We start from the raw sequence: 16,839 nt of genomic DNA on the forward strand, positions 1-16,839 counted from the left end.
TGCCAAATGCAATTACGCGGTCTTAATTTCTTTACTTTGTCGACCATACCGAGATCGAACGAATCAAATAAATATAGATTATTTTCCAAAGTATAATTTTTGTAATTTTCTGCTTCAGGCAGGGTTTTGATACCAGTAAATATTATAAAAACAAAGAGTATTGTTTACATTTGGCTATTACCCACAAACAAGGAAGATGTAAACGTTGGCAACAACTAAATAGGTAGTCTTTACTATATCGTTCGTCATCAAGTGCATATTAATTGTTCGGCCTTAAATTCGTCGCAATAAATAAAAGGTTCAGCATAAATTAGAGTACAGTGAGAACTAATCATTTGGGTATATCGGTGCTAATTAACTTAAGCTTTTGTCCAAACTTTCGCCATTTTTATATCAAAATCGTTATCTTTAATAATAACTATTAGACTAGACTTTGTTTCTCTATCTGTTTGCCTGTCTATTTGTACGTCTGCTATCTCTTCATACTAAAACCGCTGAACTGTTTTAAATGAAATTGGGTATAGAGATAGTTTGAGATCCTGGTAAGGATATAGAATGATTTTTATCCCGGAAATTATTCGCAACATAGTCACGGGCATTATCTGGTGAATAATATAACGCAGCAGTGTACATTCCTTTAATAGATTTCCTATAGTATAAAATTTCTCTGGGTGGATAAAATTAGCTATAGGTACTCGAGTCCAGAATTGGGATGCACCAAAAAAAATAACCTATACTTATTATTTTATTTTTGGAAAGAATAGGATATTTTAAGATACCATTTTCATTGTTTTTGAATTTGGATGAGTATTTAATTTTTTTTAATCTTTTTACGAAATACACTGGATGACGTCACAGTGAGACAGCCACATTCCATTGCCTAGAAAATTCAGGTCGTACATAAAATTGATCTGTGGCATTACAATTTGACAATAATTCAAGCACGGCTTAGGGTCCTAAATGAACCATGACAAATAGTTTTATTTATTTCTCTTCTTTTAGCTTCGATTATTCCTATGTTTGTTTAATGGTGTGATAGTAAATAGATATTTTTATTTAAATCTGGTATTTAAATTATTTTGTATTTACTTGTAACATAGTAATTTAATAATTTAATTTGTAAAAATACATTGGAAATACTCGTATACATTTCGGACTTTACGATAAATGACAACTGTTTAAAGCCGGGTGCGCATCATGTGATTAAAGTTCTACCTTTGTCACTCTTTGCTATTATAAGCATTACAGCAACATTTCAAACTATCAATTTGCTTAAGAGTGTAGACCTGCTTTATAACTGCCTTTGTGACGAGACACTGCAGGGGTCAAATAAGGGTCATTACTTAAATTTTGTTTATTTAATTCAGTTTATCACATTTTTGGAATCTGCTTTCTGAAAACTCTTCACAAAGCCTATTTCTCCAAATGATTTTCGATTTATTATATGTTGTCAAAAATTGAACCACACCCCAATTAGTCGAACCAACTTGACAGTTCATTAGACAGAAATGTTGCCACAGTTACACTACTGCTGTAATATCGATATTAAAAAAAACGTAATATTGATGTTAGAAAAACCTCTATACGAAATAATAATAAAAGAAATCTTTTATTTGAAGGATTTCGAAAAAAATGTTAAACATCGGGAAGGACGCCATCCGGCATTTTGTTTTATTGACATTTCATATAATAATATGTATGTCATTCGACTTAACTGCCATCGGCTTACTTGGAACTATTTCCGTTATTATGAAATTTTCGTTACGTTATTATTTGTTGTTATCCTTTTTGTCGTTTTAAGGCCTAAAGCTATGAAAATAAAGTCCAAGTGATAAATCTTTTCATTTCGCATCTACACCAGTTTATATCGACAAATTTGTATCGACATATTCCTATGCCTATTTTTTTTGCTATGTCTGGTAACATTTTCAATTGTCAATCTAGTTCGCTTAACTTTGGACTCGAATATAAATGTAACTGTTTAAGTCTTTTGCAAAAAAATGCAGGAATTAAAATTTTCATTACGAAAAAGACCATCAATTATTATGAGCAATTAAGATGTTTCAGCCTTCCAAGTGAGTTGAGAGATGAGGGAGCTCCAATAAATTTATTTCTTGATTATTTTTCAACGGTCAGAGTCGAAATTCTTTGATTACGTCTTAAAACTTGAGCAATTCAATGACGAACTAATTAATCAAAAATATCTCTTAACACTGGATTATATCATTACTTATGTTTTTACAATAGGTAATAATCATAAACCACGCATCACATTTTATGCTGAGTTGCAGCAGTCACGATACCGCAATCCAGTAATATAGGTAGTCAAGTGAATTTAAAGCCATGTTGAGACACCGTGATATATTTAGGTACATATGCCATGCCAATGCCAGAGTAAAATATCTTTAATGGTTACTTAACTTCATTTTCCAATAATTTTAATTTTTAAATTGCGTTATAAAACGCTTTATCGCTTAACTTTACGTACAGTCATCTTGGTAAACACTTTTATTTGTCCATTATATCATTGCTTTTTCATTTAAACAAGGTTTCGTAGTAGCCTAGGATCAAATGTTTGACTATATACATTATCAAGGTCAGGTCTCAAGATAGTAGGTAGTATTACGATTTGGCCTTATGTAGAACAGTTCATTTAGTTTAGTAGATTGTGTATCTTTAATGGGATCCTTTCGACTTCCATATTTTTATAAGTCATAATGTAATGTTTGTCGTAATTATTGTTAGTCATAATTTTTCCCGCTGAAACTATACATTTTTCATAACTTTTAAAATGGTCATCTTGTAGAACTATATAGGTTACGTTAGGTTTGTTTTATAAAAATTCTGAAAAATAAATGGTTTCAAAGAAAAAAGGAGTTTTGTCGAACATTACATTATGACTAACAATTTTCGATCAGTCGATACCCGTATATATACCCGTTATTTTTAATCTAATTAGTTGTTAATATGTTAACGTTTTTTTTTGTTCAAATAGAGTTTTTGTAAAATAAAAATATATACAATAAAATGGCAATACTTAAAAAAAAATCCTTATTTCTATCTACTGATAAACATCGTGGTTAGTATCAAAGATGTTTTATGTCAAAAACTCCAAACATATAAAAACGTTAACATCTTTACAACAAATTAGATAAAAAAACATATCTTTAGTTGCAAAATTGATCTTAGCAACACGTAGCGACATCTAAGAACAGGGAACGAATTCAGCTTGTAGTCAAAACGTGGTGTGAGTTTTGTTGTGCATGCGAAGTAAGTATTACGCTTAAAAATAACCAGATGACGCTTGTCGCGTTAAGCATTAGCGTTTTACTGGATAGTTCTGTTTCATTCAGAAGGGGTGATTCACGTAGGTAGCTCAGTAAAAAAGCATCGCCATAAGACGTGTCTTCTCAGAGCTCTCCTCCAAATGGCGGCGATTTTAGACAGGTTATTTTTAGGTCATTATTAAATTTAGTGCTTTTATAAAAAAAGTTTGTTTGCAGTTGTTTATTAAACTGACAGAAAGCATACAGTGACAAGGTACTAAAATGTAAATATATCTTTGATCTCGCCTGTACCTCGTACTTATAAATATTTATTTTATTTTTCGTTACTTGTTTAGGTTGTCATTTCTCTAGGCCACACTGGGCGCCAACTCAAATCACCAAAGCTTATCTTAGCGTATTCCTTTTTTTTATTTCCCCAAGTATCTTGGGTAACGTATTTTTTTAACAAAGATTTTAAGACTGTACTCGTATATGAGCCAAAGTACTGGTTACCTAATGATTCGCCGACTATTTTTAGGCAGATTATTGATTGGCAGACAACGTTTCGCCGAGTAACGGTACGCCGATGTATTGTTTCGCAGACTAACGTTTCGTAACTCAACCTCTAGCAGACTATTTACTTGGCATATGAGTCAGTAAGCGGAAGACCTATTCACAGAAATTCGTTTAGCTTATTAATCACTACACATTTTGCACATTTGGTCGAACAACCTTTCGCTTTTGTAACGGTTGAACTATTATTCAGTGCGCATATCAACTTTTCGCATCTTTTCGTTTCGCATGGGGAATGGCATTCAATACCGCGAATATGTGTGGATTACACTATGGCTTATTGGCATTTTTACACGCCGTGCTGACCGCGCATTCTTTATGATTTTTTTATGTACCCTCACAAGTTTCAAACGTATAACGCAAGTAATAAACGTATTTTTGACCATAATTTCTATTTATTTTATATTGGAGTTTAAACAAACCAGTTCGGTTCTGGCACTTCGCCGGCCGCTACCGCGGCACGCTCGCTTCGCTCGCTCGGCTATTGCGTTGTTGGTTGCAATTCTACCTAACACTCCTCCTCGCTGACGCTCGTCGTCGCACCTAACTACATTTTGATAACAGCTAGTATATATTGACAACTCAGTAAAATCCTACCTGTCGTTTGGCCCATTTTATCTACGCAGATTACGAAACAAAAATCGACTGAACATTAAATCTACTTAACAATATGAATGCCATGTGATAACTCTGCTTATCGTGTCTCGACGAACAGTTGTTCGGTTAACTGAAACAATTACGAAACAAACAATCTGCTAAACGTAAATCTGCTTATCGCTATTCTTCCTACCGACTACTCGGCGAAACGAATAATAAGCGTAATGAAATTATACCAAACGTTGCTCGGCCAAAAGAAAAATCTGCCAATAGTTATCTGCGAAACGAAAATCTGCGTAATGAAACTCGGCAAAACGACAGGTCACCCAAAGTACTACATAGATCTTTTTACTGTCTTTTTGTACAAAAGTTCATTTCCCGGAAATTCACGTATATAGGCGTATGTACAATAACTTTTAATGAAGAAATATTTTATTAAAATTTATTCTTTGTGATTGAAGGACAGAGTACAATTAGCTAGTGTGAAATGTATTTTAGAAGTCTCGGATACAACATCTCTGAGTTACGACAGTTTTTGACTTTGAAAGCCCATCCTGTAAAGTAACGATTTTACACTTAAGCCCTTATACGTAGAACCAATCGATTTATGTAACAGTAAGTAAACAAAATTACTTCTTTAAATTATAGAATCGAAATTAGTAATAAAAATAATATTCTATCGTGTGTTTTAAAAAAAAGGAATGTACTATTGTACACACATTTTATTTCAGTGGCAACATTGTCGTAGATTTTTTGGTCTTGAATTCCAGTTTTAAGTATAGCAATTAATTACAGCGATAAGCCTATTCATTAAAAAAAAACATTAATTTGTTTACTTGTTCGATGCAGGTAACCTATAACATATCTTGCAGGCAAACCCTCTGAATTTCTTTCTAACAAACAATTACAAAATATAAAGAAAAATAATAATAAAATCGATATGCAGACCTGCCATGACATTTCCATCTTCCTGGTTTTCAGATTATAACGCCATCTTATAAAATACAAAGTAACCACCTGATTTGTTTCAAGGGTTTACAAAAGCGACATCTAACGAATGTGTGACTAACTTGAACGGTTAAGCACCAACTTGCCCTTGCTTTGATGGAGTTGATGTTAGTTACAAGCTTGTTTTTTAGATGGTGCGCTGTCTTAACCTAAATGTACTTAGTAGTTAGTTAATTTAATTCATAGAAATCACGAATACTAACTGGATTTAAATGGACGTATAGCCGAAAAAACTGAATCACGTACCATGATGGAACCTTTTCAATGCAAAAGTCATGTTAACATTTCAGATATTTGTGGGATATTTATAGCTTACACATTCATACGTGGCAACACGATAGATGGCATTAAATAAAAGCCACTTCCACAACCGATCAATATTTCAAGTTTGAAGTAAAACCAAAGGAATAAAATATGTGTTTATTTTATCTGCAATGGTTTTTCGAATTTACTCCGTGTTTATGATGGCAGTCTTTAAATTAAGTATTTGGAAATATTTCAACAGAGTATTGAGTTAGTTTGACTGTAATACTTTGTAAAGGTTTTACATAAGAATATTCGATTGAAAGTTTAGTAACGCCTTTGACGCAGTACACTTAGAACATAATTTAGTGTATGGAAACATTTAGCAAACATAACTGAGAAACCTGAGAATCATAAACAGGGATGCAAGTTAAACTAACCCAACCAATCTTCTGAAGTACATATTTCGGATTAATTTGAAGACATCTTGTAGGCGAATGGGATTCGAATACTCCTGTAAAAGACACAGAAGGTTCGATACCGTTAAGCAAGCATATTGCTAATAAAAACAAATATCTACAAAAAACATAATTTTTGTTAGGTTTTGATTAATAAGTGGGAACTTATTGCAGTGTTTAAGCGGTGAGGTAGCCTGATGAGGATGGGTGTCGACGGTACCTAGTTTGAAACGGCGAGTGGTGCAGTAAGCTATCCGCTAGATGGTGTTAGTAGACAGGTTCACGGACACAGCATTTCCATATGCAATGTAAAATATCATGATGACTTGAAATATTGACTGCTATTGACATTATATAATATAACATCAATAACAGTCGGATCTATATTACATAAAAGATCTCGACGACTCTGTCAACATTGTAACGACTTAGAAGAGATAGAAGAGGGGTGACAGTTTTATTACAAATGCGGATACATTCTATATTTAATTTCCGGTTTTATAAACTACAATTAAATAATTTTAAAGTTAATATTAAAGAAAAACGTATTGGGTTTTTTCTTAGGCACATTTCCAATTTAAAGTAATAAAGTTAGCCCTAAGGAATCCTGTTCTTTAGATTTTAACAATTCTTCCATCTATTTTTAAGCAAAAAAATAATCATTTACAGTAAATAAGGTCCAATTTTGTCCATTAGTAGGTTTTTCATATCCTTCTGGTAATATTACCAATCCATGTAGATAGAAACACGCAAAAAAAAACTACCGATTAAACACAAAAAAGACACGAGCTACATAGGTAGGTAGGTATATAAAAAATAGTAAAACTGCAAACCTGATAAAATGTCCACCACTGTTTAGTACTTAAACTGTTGTACAATAATATATACCTAACCTAATATATCTAAGTAATTTTTAAGGTTTTAAATACGTTCATGAAAAGAACTGTATGAATAACGCAACCGGAAATGAGCAAACGGGCGCGCCGGCGCCGACGTCCGGTTCTAATCAACGAAACGGCGGAGCGCTTTTTAGCTTTGATGCGTTTCCTCTTCTTTATAAGCTTTTGTTGTTAAAATCGTTAATAACATGACTATGAACAAAATATTTCCGTAATCTTGACGCAAAACCTAGCACTATAATTTGATTTTTGAATTGGTAAGTACTCCAATTTATTAAGTTTTGCATCTTTGCGCAATTTAAACATAAAAATAAAAAATAAGACAATACTTACAAGTTTTTACCATTTGGCGGGTGCAATACCCGGTTCAGACAAGCAATTATTCAGAAATGTTTGAATGTAGTAAAAATTGTCTTTAAAATCAAAATATAGTCTCTTTTCAGTAAAATTCTACAATATTTAAGGTAATTCCCCTCCATGTGGCATAGCCGTGGGATGCCTTGTATACGAGTAGGTTTTTCGGTTACGGCAATTTATTTTATTTATGGAAATACTTTTTTTAATGAGAGTATTGCGTTCACTTAGATTTTTATTACTGTTGAAAGGGGTAACAGACCTGAGTATTTGGTATTAGTTTTAGCTTGATACCTCCACACGTTCCTGAGAATATGGGTCTTGACAGACGGGCAGACACATGGACGGATAACAAAGTGTTCCCATAAGGGTTCAATTTATCCTTTGAAGGTGCAGAAAATCAAAGTCAAAATATTGTTATTCAATTCAGGCTAAATATAACAAGCACTTATGAATAAAACCTCTGTCGAGAAGAATCCGGCAAGAAACTCAAAGTACACCGTATACTTTTTCAAGACAGATTTACAATGTCCAATGTGTACCTATCACAAGGTGGCGGGTGAGCAAAGAAATTGTTTCAGTTCTAAATAAAATATCCCAGTCGGGACGAGCTACGAGTAAGTCCCGTTTTTAAGAGATTGCAAGGTGTAACTTAAAAGTAACGTATTATCGTATTAAAATATAATTTATTTGATAATCTATTGTCATGTAAACATAATTTGTATTTACTTTTAAACTCAAATAAAGTTACACACGTTTTAATACGTTCTGCTTTTGAGGAAACTCCCGTATTTGTCTGCATAAAACTCTTGCAACGTTTTTAAGCATCTACGTGTACTGCAGTCAACCAGTTTGATTTATGGGTTATCGAATCTTATAATTATAAATAGTTTTGCCTTTAACGACACATTTAAATGACGTTAAAGTTATAAATGACAGGGTTCCAGTTACAAGGTGGCCTAGGAATCAAATTGGTTGATTGTAAATAAGTTTGCTACCCGATTGCTGAAAGAAAGGGGTGTCATACACATTTTCGGAGTTGGCAATAATATAAGATAAGAGAAAAAACACTCAAAATGTCTTAAAAAATCTATTTATAGTACTGGTACAGTGTATCAGAATATTTTTGAGTTCTTTCTTTCTTATTTATCGTCTCTGTACGAATATTTTATATGTGAAGCCCAGTTTATTTTGACCGTGGGAATTTACGCGATTAGTTTGAATCTTGAATGATTTATAAACAGTTTATTTATTTATAAAATACTGTACTATATATGTTGAAGGTTAGGCCTTGATTTATTTGCGATTGCGTAAAAAAAGACGTACCTAAGTATTAAGTACAGCCCGACATTGGCAAAAATACTAGGTAATTGGACAATTTTTCCGTCAGGTCCTTTCTGGAATATTCAGGTAACTTATTATAATTGTATAAAAGTGGATATTTTTCCACTTCAGCGACTAAAATAATACAGGTTGCTCTTTTTGCCGTCTATTTCGTTACGAAATAACACGCAGTAAACGCTCGGCATGCTGGCTGTTACTGGGCGTCTGTACCGCGGCGCGGTATACTGCACATATACCGCCCCGCGACCGCGCTGCACGCGCCAATCGGGAAGCATCCATTCAAATACAGGCGTTCGGTAAGGAATCGGCAAAAAAATACAATAAGAATGAGCTTATTCAGCTAATAAATCGTATAAAAGTCATGGTCTCTCTCTCTCTCTCTCTCTCTCTCTCTCTCTCTCTCTCTCTCTCTCTCTCTCTCTTTACATTACGTTTATAGTTATGGCTAATGTCTGAATACGAGTATGTTATGCTGCCGCGACCATTATAATGATGAAATTTTCGAAATTTTGCTAGTTGGGTTATGAAGTTTGAAAGAAAGGTCCAAGTATATTTTTTAAAGGATATTTAAAATGGACGATCCTATGTGTAACGTTAATTTGGGTTTCAGTATTATACTTATTTGGGACGAATTAAAAACTCAAAAAATGCTTATAATAAAGTATGAAAAATAAAAAGGACTTAAGTAGTGTCTTAAAACATTGTGAATAATATTGGCATCCGAAGGTGACTTAGAGGTTTACGTCTTCTAAAAATGGATGATCTGATCATTACAAAGTAAGATTAGCTACTTAGCTGTGGAAATGAGGTTTACTGACCGGTACTCCAAGGCAAGAGTCACAGTTTTCGTTTAGCAAAATGTGAATTTTAACTGTTGCTTACGCAATACACTGATTTGTTAAAGATAAAATAAGTACTTCAATATTGACTTTTGCCAGTAAATGGGATATTCTGAAAAAGCTTTTTTGATTACAAATGTTTTCATTTCATTAGTCGGTAAAGCGTAGCGTCGTGGGGTCTATTTTCGGCGTTTTTAGTTCACTGGCACTGTTTCTGTAAATGACTGATGGAGTAATGTTTACTCGTTAGAATTGGGTTATGTTTTAAAACAGTTTAACGGTTCTTAAAAATAATATGAATGAGTGATTGATCACAAAATACGGTGTTCGCTGAAATAGAAGTAATACACATACAAGTTATTAAACAGAAAAAATAACAGTAATATAAAAAAGGAAGAATAATTTAAACAACAATATTCAGCCACATGCTTCGTCAAATTAATAAAAAAAAGCAAAGTAATAACACGTTGATACATCCGCAACATGCCTCGTCATACTTTATAAAATACACAAACAAACAACATAACAAATTTTAACATACACGATCCCCGCCCAGAGACCTACCCGACCCAAAGGTCCCCATTACACCAGCAGCATTGCCCCGCTGAATAGCAATGGAGACCTGCAAAACTAACCAGGACCCCCAGCATGGGCCCTTCTCCCTCAGTCGTCGCCCTAGCTCCTTAAAATGCTTAAGAGCCTCATCGCCCCAGGGTCCAGCCGTTTCCACAGCGACTGGCACGATATCACACGTGAACTTCAAGGCGGAATACTTGGCGTGTTTTAATCTGTACTGCGTGAAAAACCTGACTACATTTTGATTAAAACAATTGATGAAAAACAGCAGGTCCAGATAAACTAACCCAACCACCACTGAAATTTTCCGAATTAATTAAAAAAAAATGGACACACAAGAATACATCATGAATGCAACAAGGATTCATGCTTGCCCCATTCTTGTATCATGTTTATGTATATTATCTAACTTACATAATTATATGGCAAGTCTAAAATTTGGCATAATCATGTTTTCTGAAGACTCTTCTTTATAAGTAGGTACTTTATAGTTAGTAAACGATTTATTGAACCAAATGAAACCCTGCACACGATATCTGCATGGTTTGTTGCCAATAGTTTGTTACTATAACTTAAGAAAAACGGGTGTATTAAATTCTCGTCTATAAATTAATTCATCTGATTCGAATTCGGCTTCAAATATCAAGTTAAAGTGGTCAAAGTGTTGAATATAAATAAAACAGCATTTTTAAAAATAAAATTCGACTCTAAACTACAGTAGGTATATCAGGCCACAGCAATTACGATTGATTTTAAATGTGATGGGTCAAGCATCTACTGAGGATGTTGTTGAAAATGTCTATAAATATCGTACTCGACGACCACTGAATGAAGGTGCGTGAAATAGCTGAAAAGAGATCATAGGCACCTCCTCTGAACGAGTACATAAAACCCTGCAAGAAGATTTGGCCATGCCACGTTTGTTGACGATCAAACAAAAACGCAGTAAGCAAATTTCACGCTGTGTTGGATATGATGAAGCTGAAGCATACTGTATCGTTAAGTATAAGTACTCGTACAAATAAAATAACGTATTTCTGTCAATTTCATGTATTTATAAATAAAATAAAAATGTGAAACTAAGTTTTAGACTTTATGCAACTAAATTAACTTCTTTCAGCACAATACTCGTAGAATTAGTAATTTTAAGCCAATTTTTTGTCTGAACGTAGACAATAGGGATCGGACAGCGTCTTGGTTAATCGTTTTTTTCACCCTATTCCAATCTCGACGAAATTGTTCTTCGGATTCCGTAGAACGACCATATTTTTGCAGTTTAGCCTTAATCAAGTGTAGCCCAATAACGATCGACAGGTAGGCCAGATTTGAGCAATTCCGTGGGTTATGTTTTTCTCTTTGTACCACTGCAAAGCCTTAGAGTCTAAAAAGTCTAAAGACCCATAGTGGCAAGAGGCCAAATTGGGCCAAAATATAGTCCGACCATTTTTTAATCATGGGCAGAAGTCGTTTGTTACGGCATTCCTTTATGTAGATACCAACAGAAGTACCTACCAATTTTTTTTGCTAAATTCCGTACAACACCTTCTTATTGGTTTTGTATGCCTTTTCAATCTTTCTATCCAAATAGCTGTTTGGTTTTCGGCCTGATTTCGGTTTGTCGGCGAAAGCATACTCTCCGCCGAACTTTTTGATCGCATTTTGGACTGCACCAACACTAATGTTTTCGAGCTTAGCTAGCTTCCTGTAAATTATGCCTTTTATACACCATTTTTCTACTATTGATTTCCACTTTACTGCTGAAAGTCCACGCATTTTTAGATTAATTTTAATTCAGAACGTATAATATTTTAATCGAATCGAAATCCTCTTTCAAGTTTTATTTATGTCGGCGGCCGATCGTAAAATCCGTCAGATCACGAAATTCCTAGGCATATCGTGAAACGCCGCCATTTCATGATATGCCTAAACGTTGGCCAGGCATATCACGTTGTGCCTGAGAAATAATACGGCAGATCGATTAGAGCAACGCATTCGTCGATATTCCTAGCTCTATACCGGGCACATCGTAAAATAGTTTATTTTTTGGCCACTGGTGGCGCTGCGTATGCAATGGCGGCCGTAACCAGCTGACCGGCCGTGTTTGTTTAGCGCGTGAAAAATGTCGGCGTCGCAACAAAATGATCTTTAAACCGAAAATAGTGATTGAATTCAAAATAGAAATGCAAAAGAAGCTTTTGAACATCAGCTCCGTTCTTTTTATGTGAATCAAACGGATTCTGTGCAGGATGAGAAAAAACCATGAACGTCTGCCCGTATTTTAGAGGTTAGTATTTTGTTGATAAATAAAGTAGTATTAGTCACTAGTTGCTATTTATTTATATAGAAAAATTTAGGTACGACGAGCGAAGCGAGGAGTGGTTAGTATTAATTGTGATCACGACGCACGAGCCGAGCGAGCAAAGCGAGCGTGCCGCGGCAGCGGCCGGCGAAGTGCCAGAACCGATATGGGGGCGTTTCATGATACGCCTAGGAATTTCATGATCTGCCTAAACTAGCCAAATCATGAAATGGCGGCGCTTCATGATGTGCCTAGGAATTTCATGATCTGCCTAAACGTCACTAGGCAAATCGCTAAACGGTGAGTTTTGAACGATATGGCGGATGTCCCTTAGCCAATTCATGAAATGGCGGCATTTCACGATATGCCTAGGAATTTCGTGATCTGGCGTATTTTACGATCGGCCACCGACATTTATACGAGTACTTAACGATGCAGTCAGTTTTCATTGCTAATTAATGCGATGTCACTATGACGTTTATTGTGAAATATGGTTCCATGGTGGCTCATGAATTTAAGTCCTTGACGTACCATTGTGCACTATAGTCGAAACTGACTACTATCAATATAATATAATGGTTATAATATACTAGCTATTGCCCGCGGCTCCGCCCGCGTGGTATTCGGTTATCGCGCGCTGTTCCCTCGGGAACTGTGAATTTTTTCGGAATAAAAAGTAACCTATGTCACTCTCGGGCCCATAAACTATCTCTATCATAAAATCACGTCGATCCGTCGCTCTGTTACGGCGTGAAAGACGGAGAAACACACAAACACACTTTCGCATTTAATATTAGTATGGATTTGATAGCGATATTATATCAAATTAAATTGATATCTAGTTGAACACGCAGGAATGAGCGAATACACGCACGTTCGGTGTAATCAAGCGCGGATAACCCTAAAAAAATGTTATCATGAATGGTTCGCCGTTCATATTAGATAGCGAAGCAGTGGCGTAGCTAGGTGGACAAGGGCCCCGGTGCATAGAATTAGAAATAGAATCGGGCCCTCACCCCCTCTTTCCACGTAGCTTGAACTTACATTGGCCTTCAAAAACATTTCAAAAATTTAAAAAAAATGGCTCGAGCCTGCTCATAAGATTTTTTTCTTTTATGCTCCTATTTTTTCAAACCTTAGGTTAGAGGGCCCGCTGAGCTCCGAGCCCTGTTGCACTGGACCACCTGGCTATACGATAGCTACGCCACTGTAGGAAAGGAATTTTGCGGCGTTCTTGTTATATAAAAATACCTAACAACTTGGCTGAAAGAGAAAACAAATATAAATTATTTGAGCTGTATCCATCTGAACTTGAATTACAAAAAGAAGAATACAATGGTGCGGACGTGAGGGTGGACGCTTTTGGATCATTTACAGTAGGTTTTTGCCCACGGCTTCGGTTATGTTGTACAGCTTTTTGCCCCAAAACTTTTAATTTTACAGTTCTCTACTTAGTAAAATACAGCCAAATCCTTAAAGACGATCCTAAGAGGCTTGGAGAAGAAATTAGAAAATTATGATTTAGTACGTGTTTATGTTTTAAAATTTGACTACTATAAATATTAAACTGTTTACCTATGATTAAAATTGTAAAAAAGTACAAAAAGTACCCTGGAGACATAATTAATACAAAACATCAGAGCGCCCGCCGTGTTGTGACCGGTGATCCAAAAGTATGAGATAATTATGTAAGTATATTATTATTATGTTACGTGACTACGACGTTTTGCATTAATAATCGAAAAATCGGATTTGACAGTAAGCGAAGTGCCTTTCTAGGCACTACTTCTACGATTTTATAATAATATTTTTGTGTTAAACATACATAGTTAAATTTATTAAATAATACACTAACAACACTGAACTCCCTCATTTTAGAGCTTAATTAAATTAATTAGTAAGGCACACAACAAAATTACAAAAAATGTGTAAGGACCTGTTCAACCACTCTCTTATGACATCTGTATTTATCCAGGCAAAATAAACAGACTGTTTCACATTAATAATTAATGTCCCTTAGACTATCAATAACTTATCATAAAGTTCGAACCATCGGAAATGCAGTGTACCGAAGAAATCCCTTTTTGACATGTATTTATATACACGTATATTATTGTCTTACTCTAGCAACATTGGAAATCTCTCACGAATTACCGTATAATGACGACCGGATGGCCAAGTGGTTAGAGAACCTGACTACGAAGCTTGAGGTTCCGGGTTCGATTCCCGGCCGGGGCAGATATTTGAATGAATAATACGAATGTTTGTTCTCGGGTCTTGGATGTTCAATATGTATTTAAGTATGTATTTATCTATAAAAGTTTGTTTATCCGTTGCTTAGTATCCATAGTACAAGCTTTGCTTAGTTTGGGACTAGGTCAATTGGTGTGAAGCGTCCCATGATGTTGTAACTATCGGTTAGCCTAAAGCAGCAGTCATAATTACCTCTATATGGAACGTATATATTGAGATACAGGCAGTCCTCTGATTCGTGCTCTAAAAATGGCTCCAGTCGCTCCATGTAGCGCTGCCGTCCTAAAGACTGCGGATCGCCTCTCTTCTTAGGAGGAAGGGATTGAGGACAAACCGGAGCAAAGCTAGTAGCATTCTTAACACCAGACCATGGCGGAGCACTTGCTGTATATTACAAAAAAGAAGTAATAATAAAATATAATTATTAACATTCGAAACAAAAAGACGAAAAATAATCAAATTTCTTTATAGACGAACTGTATTTATTGAGATATTTTATCTTTATTATTTACCGAAATTTTATCATTTTCAAAGTATCGTATACCTGGTGGCATGAAACGAAAGCTTCCAATTGGTGGTGCAGCGTAAGGTATACCCAAAAACATCTCAACATTTTGCAAATCGTACTGGCGATTGGGTTTTACAATCAGTCCTCGAAGCGCACCTTGTCTCAGATCGTATTCTCTTGTTAACCGTCGCCCACCGTCGTCATTTTGTACAGATTGGTGGTTATCATACATCCTCGCCGCACTTTTAGGGGCAGTTGGAAGCAAGAGAGAGACGAAAATACAAATAATCGTATTGTGATTTATAAATGAAGTCGCGTGCCGGTCAGAAGCCATTTTGTTTATGTGCTTTGGTTTGCTCATTTTACGATGTACGCGCTTAAAATAGTTAGTAGGTGTTGACTATTTGTTTTGCTTTGCGGTAAGTACTTTAAAAATTTATTATATTTATCAAATAATTCAATTCATTGTAAATATATTGCTTCATAATATATCACAGCTTTTAACTTTATACTAATGTTTACGTTCACATGATTTAATTCACACTTATGCACAGTAGGTTTAGTCTTTGAACTTACTGTCAATTTACATATCTGCTATGAGAATTAATCATATTTGACTAGATTGATGATGAAAAAAAGAACTAGTGATCACTTCCCGGTTATCGTATGTGCGCTCGCGGCGTAAGCAAGGCGCGCGACTGGATCACATCCAAACTGTCCCCGCGCGACTCTAATACCAAAATACTACAGAATGCGGTGCAGAGGGGATAACATTTCTGGGATATTTTCATCATGAATACGAAAACACGATATGATGCTCTTTGCTTCACAAAATCCGAATTGGACCGTAATTTTTGAAATGCAATTTTATAATTTAACACATTTAGACATGATTACCAGAACATTTAGTTTATTTGGCATTTATGTTGAAGCATGAATAAATTGTAATGGTTTATGACTTCTCACGAGATTTCTGTTTTCTACATTTTTATCTTCCAAATTGAGATGTTTGTAGCAATAACTTCATCATCCCATCATCCCAGCCTATATACGTCCCACTGCTGGGCACAGGCCTCCTCAAGCAATAACTTATAATTTGCTTTTTGTTATCGCGTGGTTATTTTCGGAATGAACCGACACGTGCTTAAGATAAACATCCGGATTGTGGCAACCAAACGCGGTTTTTTTTTATCAAGCGGTTGAAATGTAATATATATCTCTATATAATACATAAATAAAAATGAATCACCGAAATGTATGTGAGCGCATAACTTTCGAACGACGGCACCAAATTGGATAATTCTTTTTTTTGTGTTCGTTATTGTCCGGACAAGGTTTGTGTGAAACAAAATAAAAATGAAACGGGGGCGAAGCCGCGGGCAACAGCTAGTTTAAAATAAATAATGTTCCTTTTTTAATCAAATACAATAAAACTAGGTCTTTTCATTGCTATATCTTGGGGTCTAAGAACCAAAATCATAGAGAATTTAAGTATTAAATTATTCTCACTTCTCATGCTCTTAAAATGTTACTTTAGTCTCTGCATATCGGAAGTAGAGCTCTTCATTAATCTCTAGGGATTAAAGTATTTTATTAAGGCAGTAGCTGGATAAGGGAATAAC

The 16,839-nt window shown here is 35.0% G+C and overlaps 1 protein-coding gene across 1 annotated transcript in view; it reads right to left on the minus strand.

Annotated features, from left to right (window-relative positions):
• The window catches only part of LOC141431703 (uncharacterized), a 50,496-nt gene extending 34,588 nt beyond the window's left edge, over positions 1 to 15,908 (minus strand). Inside the window, 2 exon segments of the mRNA XM_074092886.1 lie at positions 14,902 to 15,093; positions 15,254 to 15,908. Of these exon segments, the coding sequence (XP_073948987.1) occupies positions 14,902 to 15,093; positions 15,254 to 15,578 (517 nt within the window). The 5' untranslated portion in view covers positions 15,579 to 15,908.
• Positions 15,909 to 16,839: the final 931 nt, after the last annotated feature.

This window comes from Choristoneura fumiferana, chromosome Z, assembly GCF_025370935.1.
Source record: "Choristoneura fumiferana chromosome Z, NRCan_CFum_1, whole genome shotgun sequence".
Classification (NCBI taxonomy): domain Eukaryota; kingdom Metazoa; phylum Arthropoda; class Insecta; order Lepidoptera; family Tortricidae; genus Choristoneura; species Choristoneura fumiferana.